General features: G+C 41.0%; 1 protein-coding gene and 1 long non-coding RNA gene across 4 annotated transcripts in view; one reads left to right on the top strand and one right to left on the bottom strand.

Moving 5' to 3' along the window:
* Nucleotides 1–528: 528 nt before the first annotated feature.
* tob1a (transducer of ERBB2, 1a) lies at nucleotides 529–4,901 on the bottom strand. Of its 2 annotated transcripts, none has more exons than XM_017705842.2 (2): nucleotides 4,787–4,901; nucleotides 529–2,598 (listed from the first exon to the last, which is right to left on the bottom strand). In XM_017705842.2, exon 2 carries the CDS (start codon nucleotides 2,430–2,432, stop codon nucleotides 1,458–1,460), a length of 975 nt encoding a protein of 324 aa, XP_017561331.1. In that variant the 5' UTR covers nucleotides 2,433–2,598; nucleotides 4,787–4,901; the 3' UTR covers nucleotides 529–1,457. The 2 variants fall into 2 exon arrangements, with proteins under 2 accessions (XP_017561331.1, XP_017561330.1); XM_017705841.2 differs by lacking the exon at nucleotides 4,787–4,901 and adding an exon at nucleotides 3,997–4,171.
* The window catches only part of LOC108432180, an 82,648-nt gene continuing 72,149 nt past the window's right edge, over nucleotides 4,184–14,682 (top strand). Inside the window, exons 1-3 of one of the 2 annotated variants that reach the window (XR_001858210.2) lie at nucleotides 4,298–4,573; nucleotides 8,832–8,895; nucleotides 10,341–10,413. This is a non-coding gene — a long non-coding RNA (uncharacterized LOC108432180). Of the gene's footprint in view, nucleotides 4,574–8,831; nucleotides 8,896–10,340; nucleotides 10,414–14,682 lie in introns of those variants that run through there. The other variant, XR_005131428.1, reaches the window with a different exon arrangement.

The following is a 14,682-nucleotide window of genomic DNA, read 5'->3' on the forward strand; positions in this document are numbered from 1 at the left end:
TGACGGCATGATCTGTGGCAAAAACAGGCTGTAAAAACCTCGGTGACAGCAGCTAAATAGATAAAGCACAGAAGGCTTTGCTAAAGTGTTGTGTGCAAATCTTCTGATCCACCTTAAATCAACAGGTTTCCTCCCATACACTAAACAGGTGGTCTTATGTAGAGCCCTAATTTCAGTGGATTAGACTCTGAAAGGAACTGGTTTTAATCCAAGTCGTTCGGAAAGAAAGCAGCAAGCACTGCGGTATGAACAAATATCTACCTCTCAATGACTTGCACAAATAATCTGGTCTGCAAGGTACAATTCTAATGAATATAGTCCATGTTTGTTGATATGGTTCATATATGCTTAAGTTTCTATGTAAAATCAAATGGAATTCATTCAAGTGCTCTAAAGCAGCCAGACCACTGAAGCCATCTTCACAACAATAATTGTGAAAGATACTTGTGTAGTATGCATGGTTTTTGATGGTATGATGGTGTGTTTAATACATTCAGCCTTAGCATTAATGGAAACATTAGACAAGAGTATATTTTCAAGCATTTTAATACAAACTTAATAAACTATCAGTCCCTCTTAACATGTAAGACACTGACTCCAAATACTTTGTTATACCGTTTGTTTTTATCAAGTATTGCACAATGTAGGTACAAAATTAATATACGATTACATTTTGTCCATAATATAGCAAAAATCTTTTAACTCTTAACAGAAAATACAACTCTTATGTTTTTTTCAAAAAAGCAAATATCCTTAAATCCCACCACTACGGAATATTTTGTACACAATCTTTAGAATAGCTGATGTTTTTAAAGATGGATTCATTTTACAATTTCAATAAAAAAAGAAATAACACAAAAGCTGCTGCAGCCATCACGGATCACTGGAGTAGTAAAAAGATATAAATGCAATACCATGTCGTAGAAACAATATATACTCTGATATTTTACAAACTCTGTACTAAATTAAATTATACAATTAGAAAAAAGACCAGGAAAACCCACTTAGTATTTCTGCCAATTCTTTGAAAATTGGCTGTCCAGCTATATCTTAAATACTGTAAGAGGCCATGACTTGTGTTTTAATTCCTCATAGAGATATTTTAAAACAGTCAATAAAAATAATTTTGTGCTTGGTTGGCAAAAGAAAAACAATATAATGTTGAGTTTAGGTAACCAAGCTTGGACATGTAGTACTACAAGCTTCATTATATATATAAAAAAATAATAATAAAAGAAAAAAGTAAAGAAAAATAAAACTCAAGGGGGCAAAGTAGTTCACCCTCGGGCTCATGCTCTTTGACTTGTACACTGGGACTGTACAGTTGACGTGTAAGCTTTTCCATTTTTCTCTTTTCTATTTTTTTCCTCTTTTTCAGAATTTTTGAAAATAAGCAACACCCACCCCCCCCCAACCCGGTCACATATCTCTGGTCATTTTAGTCACATCTTTGTTTCCTAGTTGGCCATTACTGGCTGGAATTGCTGGTTAGAATACTGCATGTTGCTCAAGCTGAAATTCAGGCCGTCCATCAGGGACTTCTCGTTCAGGCCCCCATAGGCGGCGAACACGTCAAAGGCATTATTGTACTGGAGAGAGCTGAGGCTGAGGGAACTATCCCCAGGGAACATTGCACTTGGGCTGCCCTGGCCTTGCAGGCTGGGGAACACAAACTCCTTGGCATTGGGTGACAGGGCCGAGGTCTTCTGCTGCTGCCCACCCAAGCCGAGGCCGTAGAGAGAATGCATCGACGTGGAGATGGCTTTCTGCTTCAAAAGGTTGTTCACATTCAGGCCCAGATTGGTGGGAGAGCTCCGCGCCACTTTGTTGTTGTTCCGCCCACTGCTCTTCATCTTGGTGGAGCCGAACTTGGTGGCGGCAAAGGTGGCAGTGGTGAAGGTTAAAGGCTGGGTGGAGCGGGGCATAAAGGTGGGGCTGACGGCGGCCGACTGGCCGAACGGAGGGGATGGGGAGCTGGACGTGGGCGAGGGTCCCATAGGCTCGGTGATTGGCATGAAGACTTGGGCCTCAGGGTTAAAGCTGTTCTTGATCTCCTTGTCCAACTCTAGCCCATTCTCATTGCTATCGTCCACATACAGCACCTTGACAGGTCCCTTTTCCCCGATCTGATAAGACACCTCGAAAGGATCGATCCAGACGCTAAGGTCCTGAGGCAGGTTGTTGCGGACGTCTTCAATGTCCAACCCGCTCTCTTTGGCTGCTTGCTCTACAACTGGGTCCACTTTCTCTCCGACGTGTATGCAGCGAAACCCAGATCCTTTGTATGGCTTGTCTGGGTACCAGTGTCCCTCATATTTCTGTTTCAGCTGCCGCTCCAACTCCTCGCCGAAAATGTTGACGCGTCGCCGCGGCAGCTTATTGTACAAGTAAGAAATTATAAAGTTGAGTGCTACTTGGATTTCAAGCTGCATAGCTGCTGAACTGCCCAGGTGCAAAAGATTAGTATTTCCGTCGATGGGTCAAAACGTTGTGCGGTGTCAAGCTTCCCGCAGGATGAGGATCAGCTGGAGCCAGGCAAAGGAACAAAGTGCTGGTTGCAGAGGAAATGTCTCCTTCCACAAATGAGAGATCCAGTTCCTTGAGAAAAGCCAAAAAAAAAAGCCATGTTAAAAAACAGCCACACAGACTACAAGCATGATTGTCAACAAATAGCCATGACATTACCAGATTACCAGTTTTGGGGTTAAAACGAGGACTTTGTGAAAGGGCTAGCAGTTTGGTCTGTCAAATCTCAAACAAAAACGTCGTTCAACCACAAAGCAAACGTGAAATTATAATCCAGAAATCTCTCAGCTGCGACAGACTTAGCAGGAAACCAACCCTGAAAACTCCTTCGTGCGTCAAGCATTCATTTCAGGAGGTCTGGGTGTGTGAAGGTCTAGGTAAAACTCAATGCACAGGCACTAATGTAAAATAGAACATAAGCACTGGGTGCACTGGTGAATATCGACATCTGGCACGGTGTAAACCAGAGGAGAACCTGCGCTTAATCGATGGCAACAGTTTGCGATGAACAGAGGGTCAAAAACAGAAGGCAAGCCCTATCGACGTAAGCCTGCGTGCTATATGCAGTTTGTCGTCAGAGGCAGGCAGGCAGCTGTGGGGCTCACGGATCTGATCGCGTTACATAATAACTAGCTTACACTAGACCCCATACAAGTGAGACTAGCAGAGTCGGCACCGTCGAACCAGATCTAGTTCAAGCTATTTTTAGAAATAACGTGTTGCAGCGACTAGAAACCTAAATAACTACGCTCGTAAAGTTGGCACAGAGGCTAACGTTACGGTGTTAAAGCCAAGAACGTTTTCGTCGGTTGGAGGAACACGGCTCACCGTTACCGACCGCGGTGCAGCGGTTAAAAACACAGCTCATTTCATTTTAACCTAGCTAGCTAGTTAGCTATATGCAAAACTGCTCGTCACGTCTTTTAGGAAACGACTAGGCTACCGACATTTCATTCTCTGCAACTGCGAATACACATCACCCTTTTCGCCTGTACGAACAAGGAGAGCCACAGGCATACAAAGTAAATCAGCCACTTAACCTAAAATGTGCTCTTCATATATCTAGACCCTCATGCAAATAACGTTACAACGCTTCCCCTTAAATAAGCTAATCCTACACAGAAAGGTAGCAAGAGGTTTAACTCCAAACTGTCGACAACCAGATCAGCAACCTACCTCCTCCAGACAGCTGCACTGCCTAATATAAGCAGGGAATACAGAAATGTAACTTAACCGAAAAAACGTCAGAGCAAAAGGCTGCTGTGAGGAGTTCCACGAGTTAGCAACCCCTCCCAGATACCGAGCCTCTTTCCTAGCCCTGACGCAGTAAGTTGGCTCGGCATTTAAGTTCCCTTCCTGATCAAAATGACAGTGTTAAGACTGCAGTTCACTGCACAACACTGTCAACCAGCCAGTTAAATCCACCCAGAGAGCTCGAAGAGTAACGGGAAAAAGAACGTGGCTACTTACTTTCGTCTTAAAAAAAGATTCTCAGTAGTCGAAGTACCGTTAACTAGTGCAAATAGAAAACTGCAGATATAAATACTTTCTTCACATTAAGTAAGTTAACATAAAAAAAGGTATTCCAGTTCGTAGGCGCCTGAAAAAGGTTAATTTTGCTTCCGTTTAACCTTCTGAAAAGCGTCCACCCCGACCACCTGGGTGTTTTTACAACTTCGTCGTCCGACTGCTGTCACCCTCCTGTATTTATAGGTTTCCTCCGCCACGGACACGAGGTGGGCGGTGATGCGGTTTCAAAGGTCAAAACAATACGAACGTCCTATCCGAGCAGGGGATTGGCCCGACGAACGGGCTGAACCCGCCCCTACCGTGACGTCTCTTGTGCTCATTGGCGCTTTTTCACACTCAATCATAAGGTGCCCGATTTCATTACAGTCTTTCTCCCATTTAAAGGACACGGACGTCACGCGTTACCTAGTTCCAGCACTCCCGGCTCAAAGTTGATCTGCTGAACAAGCCACATCACAACGACACTGTTTAACGTCTCAGCGGTCTGCCCTTGTTCATGAGTGGCAAATCCAAACAGGTACCAGTCAGTGTTTTAAAACAGAAAACACATTTTGGTGAATAAACTAGTTATTTAAGTCTTTAAGTTATTTCCCCCCAAAAAAAGCTACGTTTTTAGTCACGAAGGTAGTGCCGCTCTATCAGTCTATTCAAACTAAACTAAAACCTAGACCAGTGGGGGGTATTTTACCTTCATCCAATAGTCACGAGTTAAGTTCGACTGCCTGCTTACCGTCGCGTTGGAGAGAGGTTTGTGTGGTTTTAAGCAGGCCTGGTCAAATGTGCAAACGTTTCATGTTGCAGTTCAGCCGTCAGCACATACGCTGGCTGTGAGGGAGAGCCTGCGCGGAGCGATACAGCGGTAGTAGGGGTGGAGCTCAATGTAGATGGCAGCAGGAAGAAAAAAAAATATGTGGACGCTGATTGGCTGGAAAACGGGGCCGGATCTTCTCGTGAATGGCGCGCCGATAGCTCGCTGCTGACGTCATGTGCTGCCTTAGTTGAATAGGGACGCTTCGTTTTTCAAGAGATAATTCACATTTAAATGCGAATATGTGCTGTTTACTGTTCCTCAAACTGAGTGTCAGACCTGTCAGTTTATCATGGAGTGATCAGTCCATCAAAAAAGTCTAAAGAATTGACACTACTCTCGATTTTATTAATATATCTCCATCATAAATAAATAAATAGCACTTTTTACAACTGATGTTGTCACAAAGCAGCTGAATCCCAGAAAAGACAAAGTTTTTTAACATGAACGCGAGGTTCTCCTCGCCACTGTCGCCCCTGGCTTGCTCACCTGGAGGGGTTTCTCCAGGTGAGCAAGCCAGGGGCGACAGTGGCGAGGAGAACCTCCCTCAGAGCTGAGGAAGAGACCTTGGGAGGAACCAAGGCTAGTAAGGGGGAACTGATCCTCCTCAGGCTACCTATAAATGATTATACTACTAACATAAGTAACGTAACTTAAGTCCCCTTGAGCAAGGCACCTAACCCCCAATTGCTCCCCAGGCGCCGTTGATAGGGCTGCCCACTGCTCCGGGCAAGTGTGCTCACTGCCCCCTTGTGTGTGTGTGTGGGTGTGGGTGTGTGTGTGTTCACTGCACGGATGGGTTAGATACAGAGGTCTAATTTCACAGTGTGCAAACACAATGACAAATGGTTCAATTAAACTTTAATGTAGGGTGGGCAGCTAGTCCAAGGCAGGTGGTGGTAGCTGGGGCGTGGGCAGCTGGTCTGAAGCATGTAGCAGGAGAGTTAATCAACAATCTGACTTCTGACTCCACTTAAGAGCAAAATATTGACTTTATTACCTAGTAATGCTTACTTCTCCTAAAGTGTGTGATAGCTCACAGTATTTAGTCTTGTGATAGTACTAATACTCTGAAAGTAGTAATCGTTTTACAAACACACACGACACCATGGTTTTACAAACCATGTACAACAAAAAGTCACTATATTTCGGTAGTCCTGTCTATATTAATATTGTATAATGATATTTAAATGATGCGGTGGGTACCAACTCTTGAATGCATAGTACTTCTTGAGGCAGGGATATGACAGGGCATGTATGCTCTGAAGGCATGGCACAAGCCGGCACAGGTTTGTCAGTCCACTGCGTGTTATTTATACCGCAAACAGCCCACAGAAATCTGGACATGTGTCTTTCTGGCCACAGGACAGTGGTGCTGAATGCTCTCCGGCTTTATTTGTGCCAGTCAACCCCCCCTCACTATCTCTTTCGATTGGAGTCAGTGGAAGGTTCCATGACACTTTTCTGCTTAGGCTTCCACCTTTTTTTTTTCTTCTTCAAAATTTCTACATAACTTAGTTGATGAGATTTAATCAAAGTCGTTAAGAGTGTTTTAATGTAAAATGGAGATGAAATGGTGTGAATAGGATGCAGGGAATGCAATAACTACAACACACAAATATAGCCATTTTATTTATTTATTTATTTTTTTTATTATATCAGTGAACCTACACATATCTGGTGAAATTCTCTAGAATGGAGCAATTAGCATAAAAACTCATGTCAAATGGCACTTCAATTAGGCAACGATTTTAAAGTTGAAATGATGTTGTGCAAAGTTATTTTATGCACTGACATGATCCTGATCTGAAACACTTCAACGATCAACAGTACTGCAAGACAGCACATTAAGACAGGTATATTGTCTTATGGTTAATCCAATAACACACATTCCAGTCTCTGCTGTAACTTGTTCTTGTCAAGGGATGTGAGCTTTAAAGATCAGTAATCTCCAATTAATTCCCAGAGGGATTCAGCGCTCTGCCAGGGAGAGAATGACTGCACGCTTGAGAAAAGAGCGTGAAGATATGCAAAGTTATAGATTCCACCCTGTCCTAAATGACCTTGTACAGTGTCTTTGTTCAATAGGCCAATTTCTTCTCATTCTTTTAACCTGCATTCACCTTACTAATAGAGCCATCACGATCATAATAGGAGAAAGATGACTGCAGGTCTGAGGAATAAACATGAAAAACCTGCATACTATATGCAATATATAGCTATACCCCTATAGCAACTTTAATGACTAGGCCTTGGGTAAGTACAAATTATTTTGCCTTCATACAGCTTTTTAGTAGTTTCAGCACTTATATAAAGGTAGATCTATGTAGGATATTGTATATTTATGTAGGAGTAGAATATAAATAAGCAGAATGACTGCAGGCTTGAGAATGGAGCATGAGAAAATGCTGTGTCATAGATTCTAGAACACTGTCCACAACCTTAAATGGCAGCTTAACTCATTAAGTCCTGTTCTGGCAAACATTACAAGGGCAAGTTCTTTCCTTTTTATTGCCCATATTCACCTTTAAAATAAAGTCATCACTAGTCAGTATTAACTTTAAAGGGGGATACTAGTGTATATTGTGTATATGCGTATATTCAGAGTTTATATATATATATATATATATATATATATATATATATATATATATATATATATATATATAAAATGTATGTATGTATATGTGTATATGTGTATATATATATGTGTGTATATATATATATATATATATATATATATATATATATATATATATATATATATATATATATATATATATATATATATATATAATGTGTGTGTGTGTGTATACACACACACATACATATATTTGTTTTTCTTCTTAGATTTTTTTTTTATTATTTAAATTTTGATTTGATTTTGATTTGACTTGTCACACTTATGTTTATGTCCTTATTGAACAGAATACGCCTCAAAGCTTTGATCTTGCCATGAAAAGGCACTGATCAAAATATCATATTCATGTGCTTGTCCACAAGCTTCGAGCATTACAATGGATTTAAAACACAATCTCAACAGAATGTATAAAAGGAGAGTGTTTATTTTCTTGAGAAATGGGCATAAAAATCCTGTGTTGTGGAATATAGTACCTCCTGCACAAGCCTTCCATAGCATAGCGTATTCAGTAAACTGTTCTCTCAAACAAAACAAGGACAGGTTGTTCTCTTTTTTGCCATCAGTCATCAGCATTATAAGGGTACAGGGTGCATATATGGGGAGAAAATGCGCAGAGGATCAACTGCAGGCTTGCAGAAAGGCTAGATTGTACAACTATGCATGTCTTGCACAGCCACTTCATTGCGTCTTTGTTCCCAAGGCCTTGTTCTATCAAACAAGACAAGGACATTTTCTTCTCTCTTTTGTCTGCATTCACTTCTACAATAGTTATCACTATGACACGATTACATCTGTATAGAAGCAGACTGTGTTTAAAATGCTTGACGGAATGCAAAGTAGATTTGTCCTCAACAAACCCACCAGAGGGTCTTCACTTCTGGTGTTCACTAGCAAATGGAGCAAGAACATTTTTGCATGCATTCAACTTTTTAATAGAGCCCTGGTATAGAGGTGCATCTATCATTTATGTAGCAGGAGAACGAATAGGAGGGGAATCATTTTTTTTATCTTGAGAAAAAGCTAGGAATTCTAGCATGTCCTGCACAAACCCTTTATAGCATATTTGAGCACAAGGTTTTGTTCTACCATATATATTCTAGTATGTCCTGCAAACTGTGGCAAAACCCATTGTTTTTCCTCACTAGGCTGTGTTCTAACAAATAGAACAAGAACATCTTCTTGACTCTTTTACCCGCATTCACCTTTCTGATAGAGCCATCACTATATAAGGGTACATCTGTATAGTGCTGCATTCTGTGGTGCTCAGGGAAACAGTGCTGATGCATAGCTGTGTCTAATGGCCGTGATATTTCTGCCTTACTGCAGCCAGCAGAAGACAAGCCAATTTCCAGGAAAAGCCATGACAGAGAACTTTTCCCTGATTGGACAGGTTAGTGATGGCATTTAATATGATGGTCGCACACAAACAAAACCCCACACACCCACACGAAAAAACACACATGCAGTGCAACCTCGGCTGCCTCCACCCAACCCCCCTGTTCCCTGACTCACTAGGTCTTTCTCCCTCCCCTAACAGCCTGGCTTAGCCTGAGAGCTTTTGACGTCACAGATTGTTATTACTTAACATGGAGCTTTGAGGCGAGTTCACAATAAACAGATGCTCTGCCCTCTTCTTTTGATGTAGGATCTACAGTAGATGGGGATGCGTGAAAAAGGAAAAAGGGGGGAGGGGGTATGAAGGGCAAAAGACGTAAAAGTCATAGTGTAAGATGTTAGAGAGAAGCCCACACTGAATGCGGGAATGGAAAGGACTTCCGGTTCCAACGTGGCGCCTAGTGCTGTATAAGATTCATGTGATCAGCGTTAAATGATTAAGGTTTGAGGCTTGTTTTTCGAGCCTGGCTCCTAAGCACTTTCCTTATGTTTACACTGCTGGTACACTGACCCAAGTTAGTCTTTAAATAGGCTTTAAGTCACCCTTAAGGAGGCTGCTCACTGATCCACTGGGTTAGGCTTTTCTAAGAGCAGAAGCTGAAGTGAGCAGGTTGTTAGGCAAGTTAATATTCAGCTCCTTTCAGTTAAACGCTAGCAGTTTTTACAGTATGTAAGTGACTGCATGTTAGATATTACCTTAGTTGTGTATTACCTCCTTACAGTACGCAAATGCTGTGCCAAGGCAAATAAAGATTAAGGGAACATTATCAAATCAGCTTATTAGCTTGAAGGACAAAAGACATGCTCTAAAAGGGTTAGTTGGTGCAATGTAGATCTATTTTTGGTTCCCTTTAGAGCTTTAAAGAGTGAGTAAGTGTGAAGAACATTTAGGGTGGGCAAACAAGTTTTCCTCAATTTCTTCAGGTGCTACACAAACTCTATGGAGCATTTTTGTTTCAAACATTTTAGCAACAGGGAAAGGGGCTTTTCCTCTCTTTCTTTTGCCTCTTTTCACCTTTACCGTATATTCACCAGTGTTACAAGGGAGGGAATGTATAGGTGATAATGTAAACTAAATGACTGCTCACAAATGGCTTGAAATGCACAGTTGGTGCTTGCAGCATGTACTACACAATATCTTTCACTAGCAAATAAGGCAAGCAGTTTCTTCTATAATTATAATAATTATAGGGCTGCATGTATGCAAAAGGAGAATGTGTAGCAAAGAGAACATGTTTAATATGCTTGAAGAAATGCAAACTAGATTAGAGCATGTCTTACACAAACAAAACAGGAACTTTTTAAATGTAAACTATAAAACATAGTTTGAACAAGTAACGTTCACCCCTAGGCCATAAAGCCCATACATGGAACATTTTGAATTCACGGTTTCTGTGATATCATGAAAACTAACACACTTACATGTATCTACCTATTTAGCCTACAGCGCTTTAACCCCACCCATTCACCTTGAAGTTGTCGGGAGAGTTTCAGCCCTGCTTTTTGAACGAGGTACAGTACAGAGCCACCATTTACATACTTCAGTATGAAAAGCGCAGTAACAGGAGCAGCCTGTTTAATTCTAAGAGATAAAGAAAGGTTGGAAAAATAGTCAGTCACCAACAACGTCATAAAAGAGAAAAAAAATCAACGAGTAAAAGAAAATGAAGGATATGGACCCTTAAAAGTTCAAAGAACCTCCCTGTGATGTAAAGGTTCTCCCCCCAATTAAGTGTCCCCAATTCATCCAAGCCAAGAACCATTTAGGAACTCCTCGTTTGCAAGGAGCATGCATGCAGCAACAAAGTCAGATTCATTTCACACCGTGCTGTGTTCAGGTTCATTCTTACACACTTCAGTAAACACAGCCATTTTTTCCATTCTCACTTTTAATAGCATCTCAACTGATTACTCATAACACCCCTCCCTCCACCCCGCCACATCACACAATGCTGGAGTTACCACCAGTCCTACCATCAGTCCTATCTGCTGCACCACTAGTGCTTAACAAAGCGTCCAAACTGCATCTTACATAATTCAGCTGTGCTGCATTCAGCCTAGTCAATAGTTCCTCGCTGCAGAGAAGTGCCTGGGCTTGCTGAAAAGCACCGATGGCGCATGACCTAGTTTGCGTCAACAACAATGAAAAATACCTTTTTATTGATTGCCCGCTTGGGAGAGAGAGTGCTGGCCATGGAGCATTCACTGCCTCTCTGTTTTCTTGCTTTGATTGGATGCGCACGGAGGAATAACAGGGTGGATAGGGATAGGGAGGACCTTTTCACAGATAAAGTTTTAAATATCATTGTAAATGATAACTGTTTGATAGTAATACGATGCTAAAAGGTGAACAGTGATAAGAAGTGAAGGCTCACGGTGGCCTTTGAGCAGGAAAAAAAAGCCCCTTTAAACAGTGGAGATTAAGTCCAGTTACAACACTGATTAACCGGTATGTTGCACATGTAAGTACTGTGGAATGCAAAAGTTTGGGCACCTTGATCAAATGACATTTTGTTGATTCTCTAACCAAAATGAATACAACCTTGTTAGGAAACACTTCTGCACATTTTAAGGCACAATTACGGTTTACTTTTTCAAATAAACAGAAATTCGACACTAGAATTTGCAGATAATGTCATATTTCCAATTTCCATTAGGTTCTTGTAAAGGATGTGTTGGCTTATGTTCACCTAGAGAATCAACAAAACGTCATTTGACCGGTGATATTCATTTCTTTTTTTATATGACTGTTTTTTAAATATATTACATCTATATGATTTAACTGCATCCATGTACATTATATCATTTAATCTTTACGACTAAATTAATGATTACAATCTGAACCCCACCCTTGCAGAACATACATATACAGTGGCCCCAAGGAGTATCTGGACACTTTAACCATGTAATCATTATTCAGTTGTAATTTATTTATTTAGATGAATTTATATCGTGTTTAACAGAACAACATTTATGTCAGAGAAAAACTCCAACCAGACTGTAACACTGTAAAGCCCAGAAGGGGAAAAAGTCAGCGTCTGTTTTTCTTACAGTGGAGTCAGTGAACTTGTATTCATTGATGGGATCTTGAATGCAAACTTGAAGAAGTGCAACGACTCTGCCCAAACAGTACCACACCAGCTGCCCGTTAAAAGTAAACTTTGCCAAAAAGAAAATCACCATTTTGGAAATGTCTGTTAAAAAATCTATGCTAGTTGACATTTTGTTTCCTAATACAATGAACCTAATGCTAAGAGTGACTCCAGTGTACTTTTAGGGGCCAATATGTGTTGACATCATTTATTATGAATTCTTATTATGGCCACTTTGGTGGGGAACTGGCGTGACTCCATGCCAGTTTCCCATTAAAGGGCTCATGATTAGAATTGTGAAGAACCTGCCTAAAGGCTTTTTAGACACTCTGACTGTAAATGAGCCTTCCATTTTAGAAATACCTTCAGTCTGAAGGGCAAGACTGAATTTCTACTTGTAGTAATGCAGTGCGTGTAGTTTATATTCCTTGAACACTTATTAAAACTTAAGAAGACCTGTTAGCATAGCTGTTATGCTAGCTAGAATAGTTGCTATACAAAGTCAAACCAACCATTTCATGTTTGTGCAGCATTTCAGTTTTGTTCTATTTGTCCTTATTATTCAGTTGTTTGTTCTCTGTCCTTATTAACAGCTGTTGAAGCTGTTTCTTAATAGAGATTTACTTTTGCACAAATCAATGGCTGCTAATAACAATATTGAACTATACAATTCTCTACTAAAGACTCAAGACTTGGCTCACACTCATTCCACAGACTTGAGACTTGGTCTCAGACAAGCACAGCCCAGCTTAGACCAGCATGGGATTCGTTCTGTGGTCTTTCCAGAACACAATGCATCATATCATCAAAGCTGTGTGTTGATCCAGTCCTAATATCCAGAGCATGTCAGTATAAAGTCGTGTTTCTTTTGAGATGGTGGGCTTCTTACTGACTCTAGGAATATCAGAGAAGGCGATCATCACATGTCCCTTTATGTGACCCATTCCTTCTCATCACATGCCTCCCGCTATGACTGAGTGAATTAGGAGAGCCGGGTCAATACGTTAGATGTCCCTGTGTTGTCAGCTGATCCGGGGGCACCATCTGAGCCATAAGTGAAATTCGCTTAAATGAAAAGAACAAATCTCCCCCCTAAATGACAAGAGAACTCAGTGTGCTAATGAAGTAGAGGGAGTTAAGTGTGATCATGGAGCTTCAAAGGATGTGTTTTTGTGTGATGGGGTGTTCTGGGCATGTGGGTGTGTGAAAAATGTGAAAAATGTATCGTCTGCTAACGGCCCTGTCTGCTTAATGCAATGAGGAGCTAGCAAAGGACTCTGGTATTTTGTTAGAGAAAGAGACAAATATCCCATATTCTTGGAGTCACCAGCAGAAGTTACTCCAAGCAGGAGCACATAAAGATGACTTATGTATGTTACTTTAAAGAGGAGCTGCTGTGCTTTTCTGTTTTCTTCCTGTCCTTTAGTTTTTGTGCATGTGCATGTGCTGCAAAGTTGTAAAATCCAAAGTGCATGTTGGAGGGGGTAACTCTCTCACACAGAAACCGCTTTTCTCAGCTTCCGGAAACACCTCTGAAAAGCCCTTTCCTTTGTTACAAGATGATGTCATCTCATAACACGGTCCTTACTGACTTTGTTCAGTTTTGTAGATGCTGTGTTCTGCACTATGAGGGGGAAATCTCCTTTGTTTGCTCTGCCAAAGGTAGAACAACAAAGAAGTGAGTGGTTGAAGTCAGTAGGTGGCAAAACTTGTAACAGTATGCTGCTACCACTTTCAACCACTTTGCAGTTGACCAATCAGAGCACACTGGGCTCTTCAGGTGGGGCTGGCTTAAAGACACTGGAGCTCTGACAGTGTTTCAGGCAGATGGTGAACAGAGATGTACAGTATGAGAAAAATGTGTTTTGCAACATTGAAGTATGCAAATCTATTCTAGGAGACCCCAAAAATAAAATTATGAATACTGAAAATGAGCATAATTGGTACTTTTTAAAAGGCCCTACACTTCCCACCAGTGCAGTCAGGTCAAGCTCTCAGTACTTCAGTGGACTGCACAATGAGTATTTATATATTCACCTCATTCGGCTCTTCCAGTGGTGCCTGCTTTACACCTGTCCTGCAGACATTATGGGACTATGGCTTTGCATATAGTGATAAGTTTGTGTGCAGCTGTTCTGGCATGAACACTCATTTCATTGAGCTCCCAACAAAGTTTTCATGCTAATGTTGTTTGGAGCTCTGTGTGGCTAAGCTGCTAGCCATATTCATTTCATATTCAACTCTAGATAATAGAACTTACAGTTGACTAAGGCAGATCTATCAGAGCAGACATTTCATGAACAGACCTGTGGCAAAGGAGACTGCATAATTCACAGCTATAACAAGCATAATCAGTATAAAATCTTGGGCTTAGTGAAAATCCCCAAATTAGCATTAGCCACATCTTGTCACTCTCAGCATCTAGCATAACGCATTTCTCACTCTAACTCCTACTGTGCTGCTTAAATGAAACCAGTCAGTGTTATTCTTCAGTCTCAGTGACAGTTTTAATGCAGAGTCCACACCTCTGTTCATATTGCTTACTGCCTCTGCCGATTTTTTTCAGAAGAGTGCTGATTTATACTCTTACTGCTTGTAATTGAATTGACTTCTCGCTGCAATTTTTAATAAAAATAATGTAGCTGAAATCAACGCTTTCACAGAATGAGGGCATAAAATGTGCACTGCAG

The sequence above is a fragment of the Pygocentrus nattereri genome, chromosome 14 (assembly GCF_015220715.1).
Source record: "Pygocentrus nattereri isolate fPygNat1 chromosome 14, fPygNat1.pri, whole genome shotgun sequence".
In the NCBI taxonomy this organism is placed as follows: domain Eukaryota; kingdom Metazoa; phylum Chordata; class Actinopteri; order Characiformes; family Serrasalmidae; genus Pygocentrus; species Pygocentrus nattereri.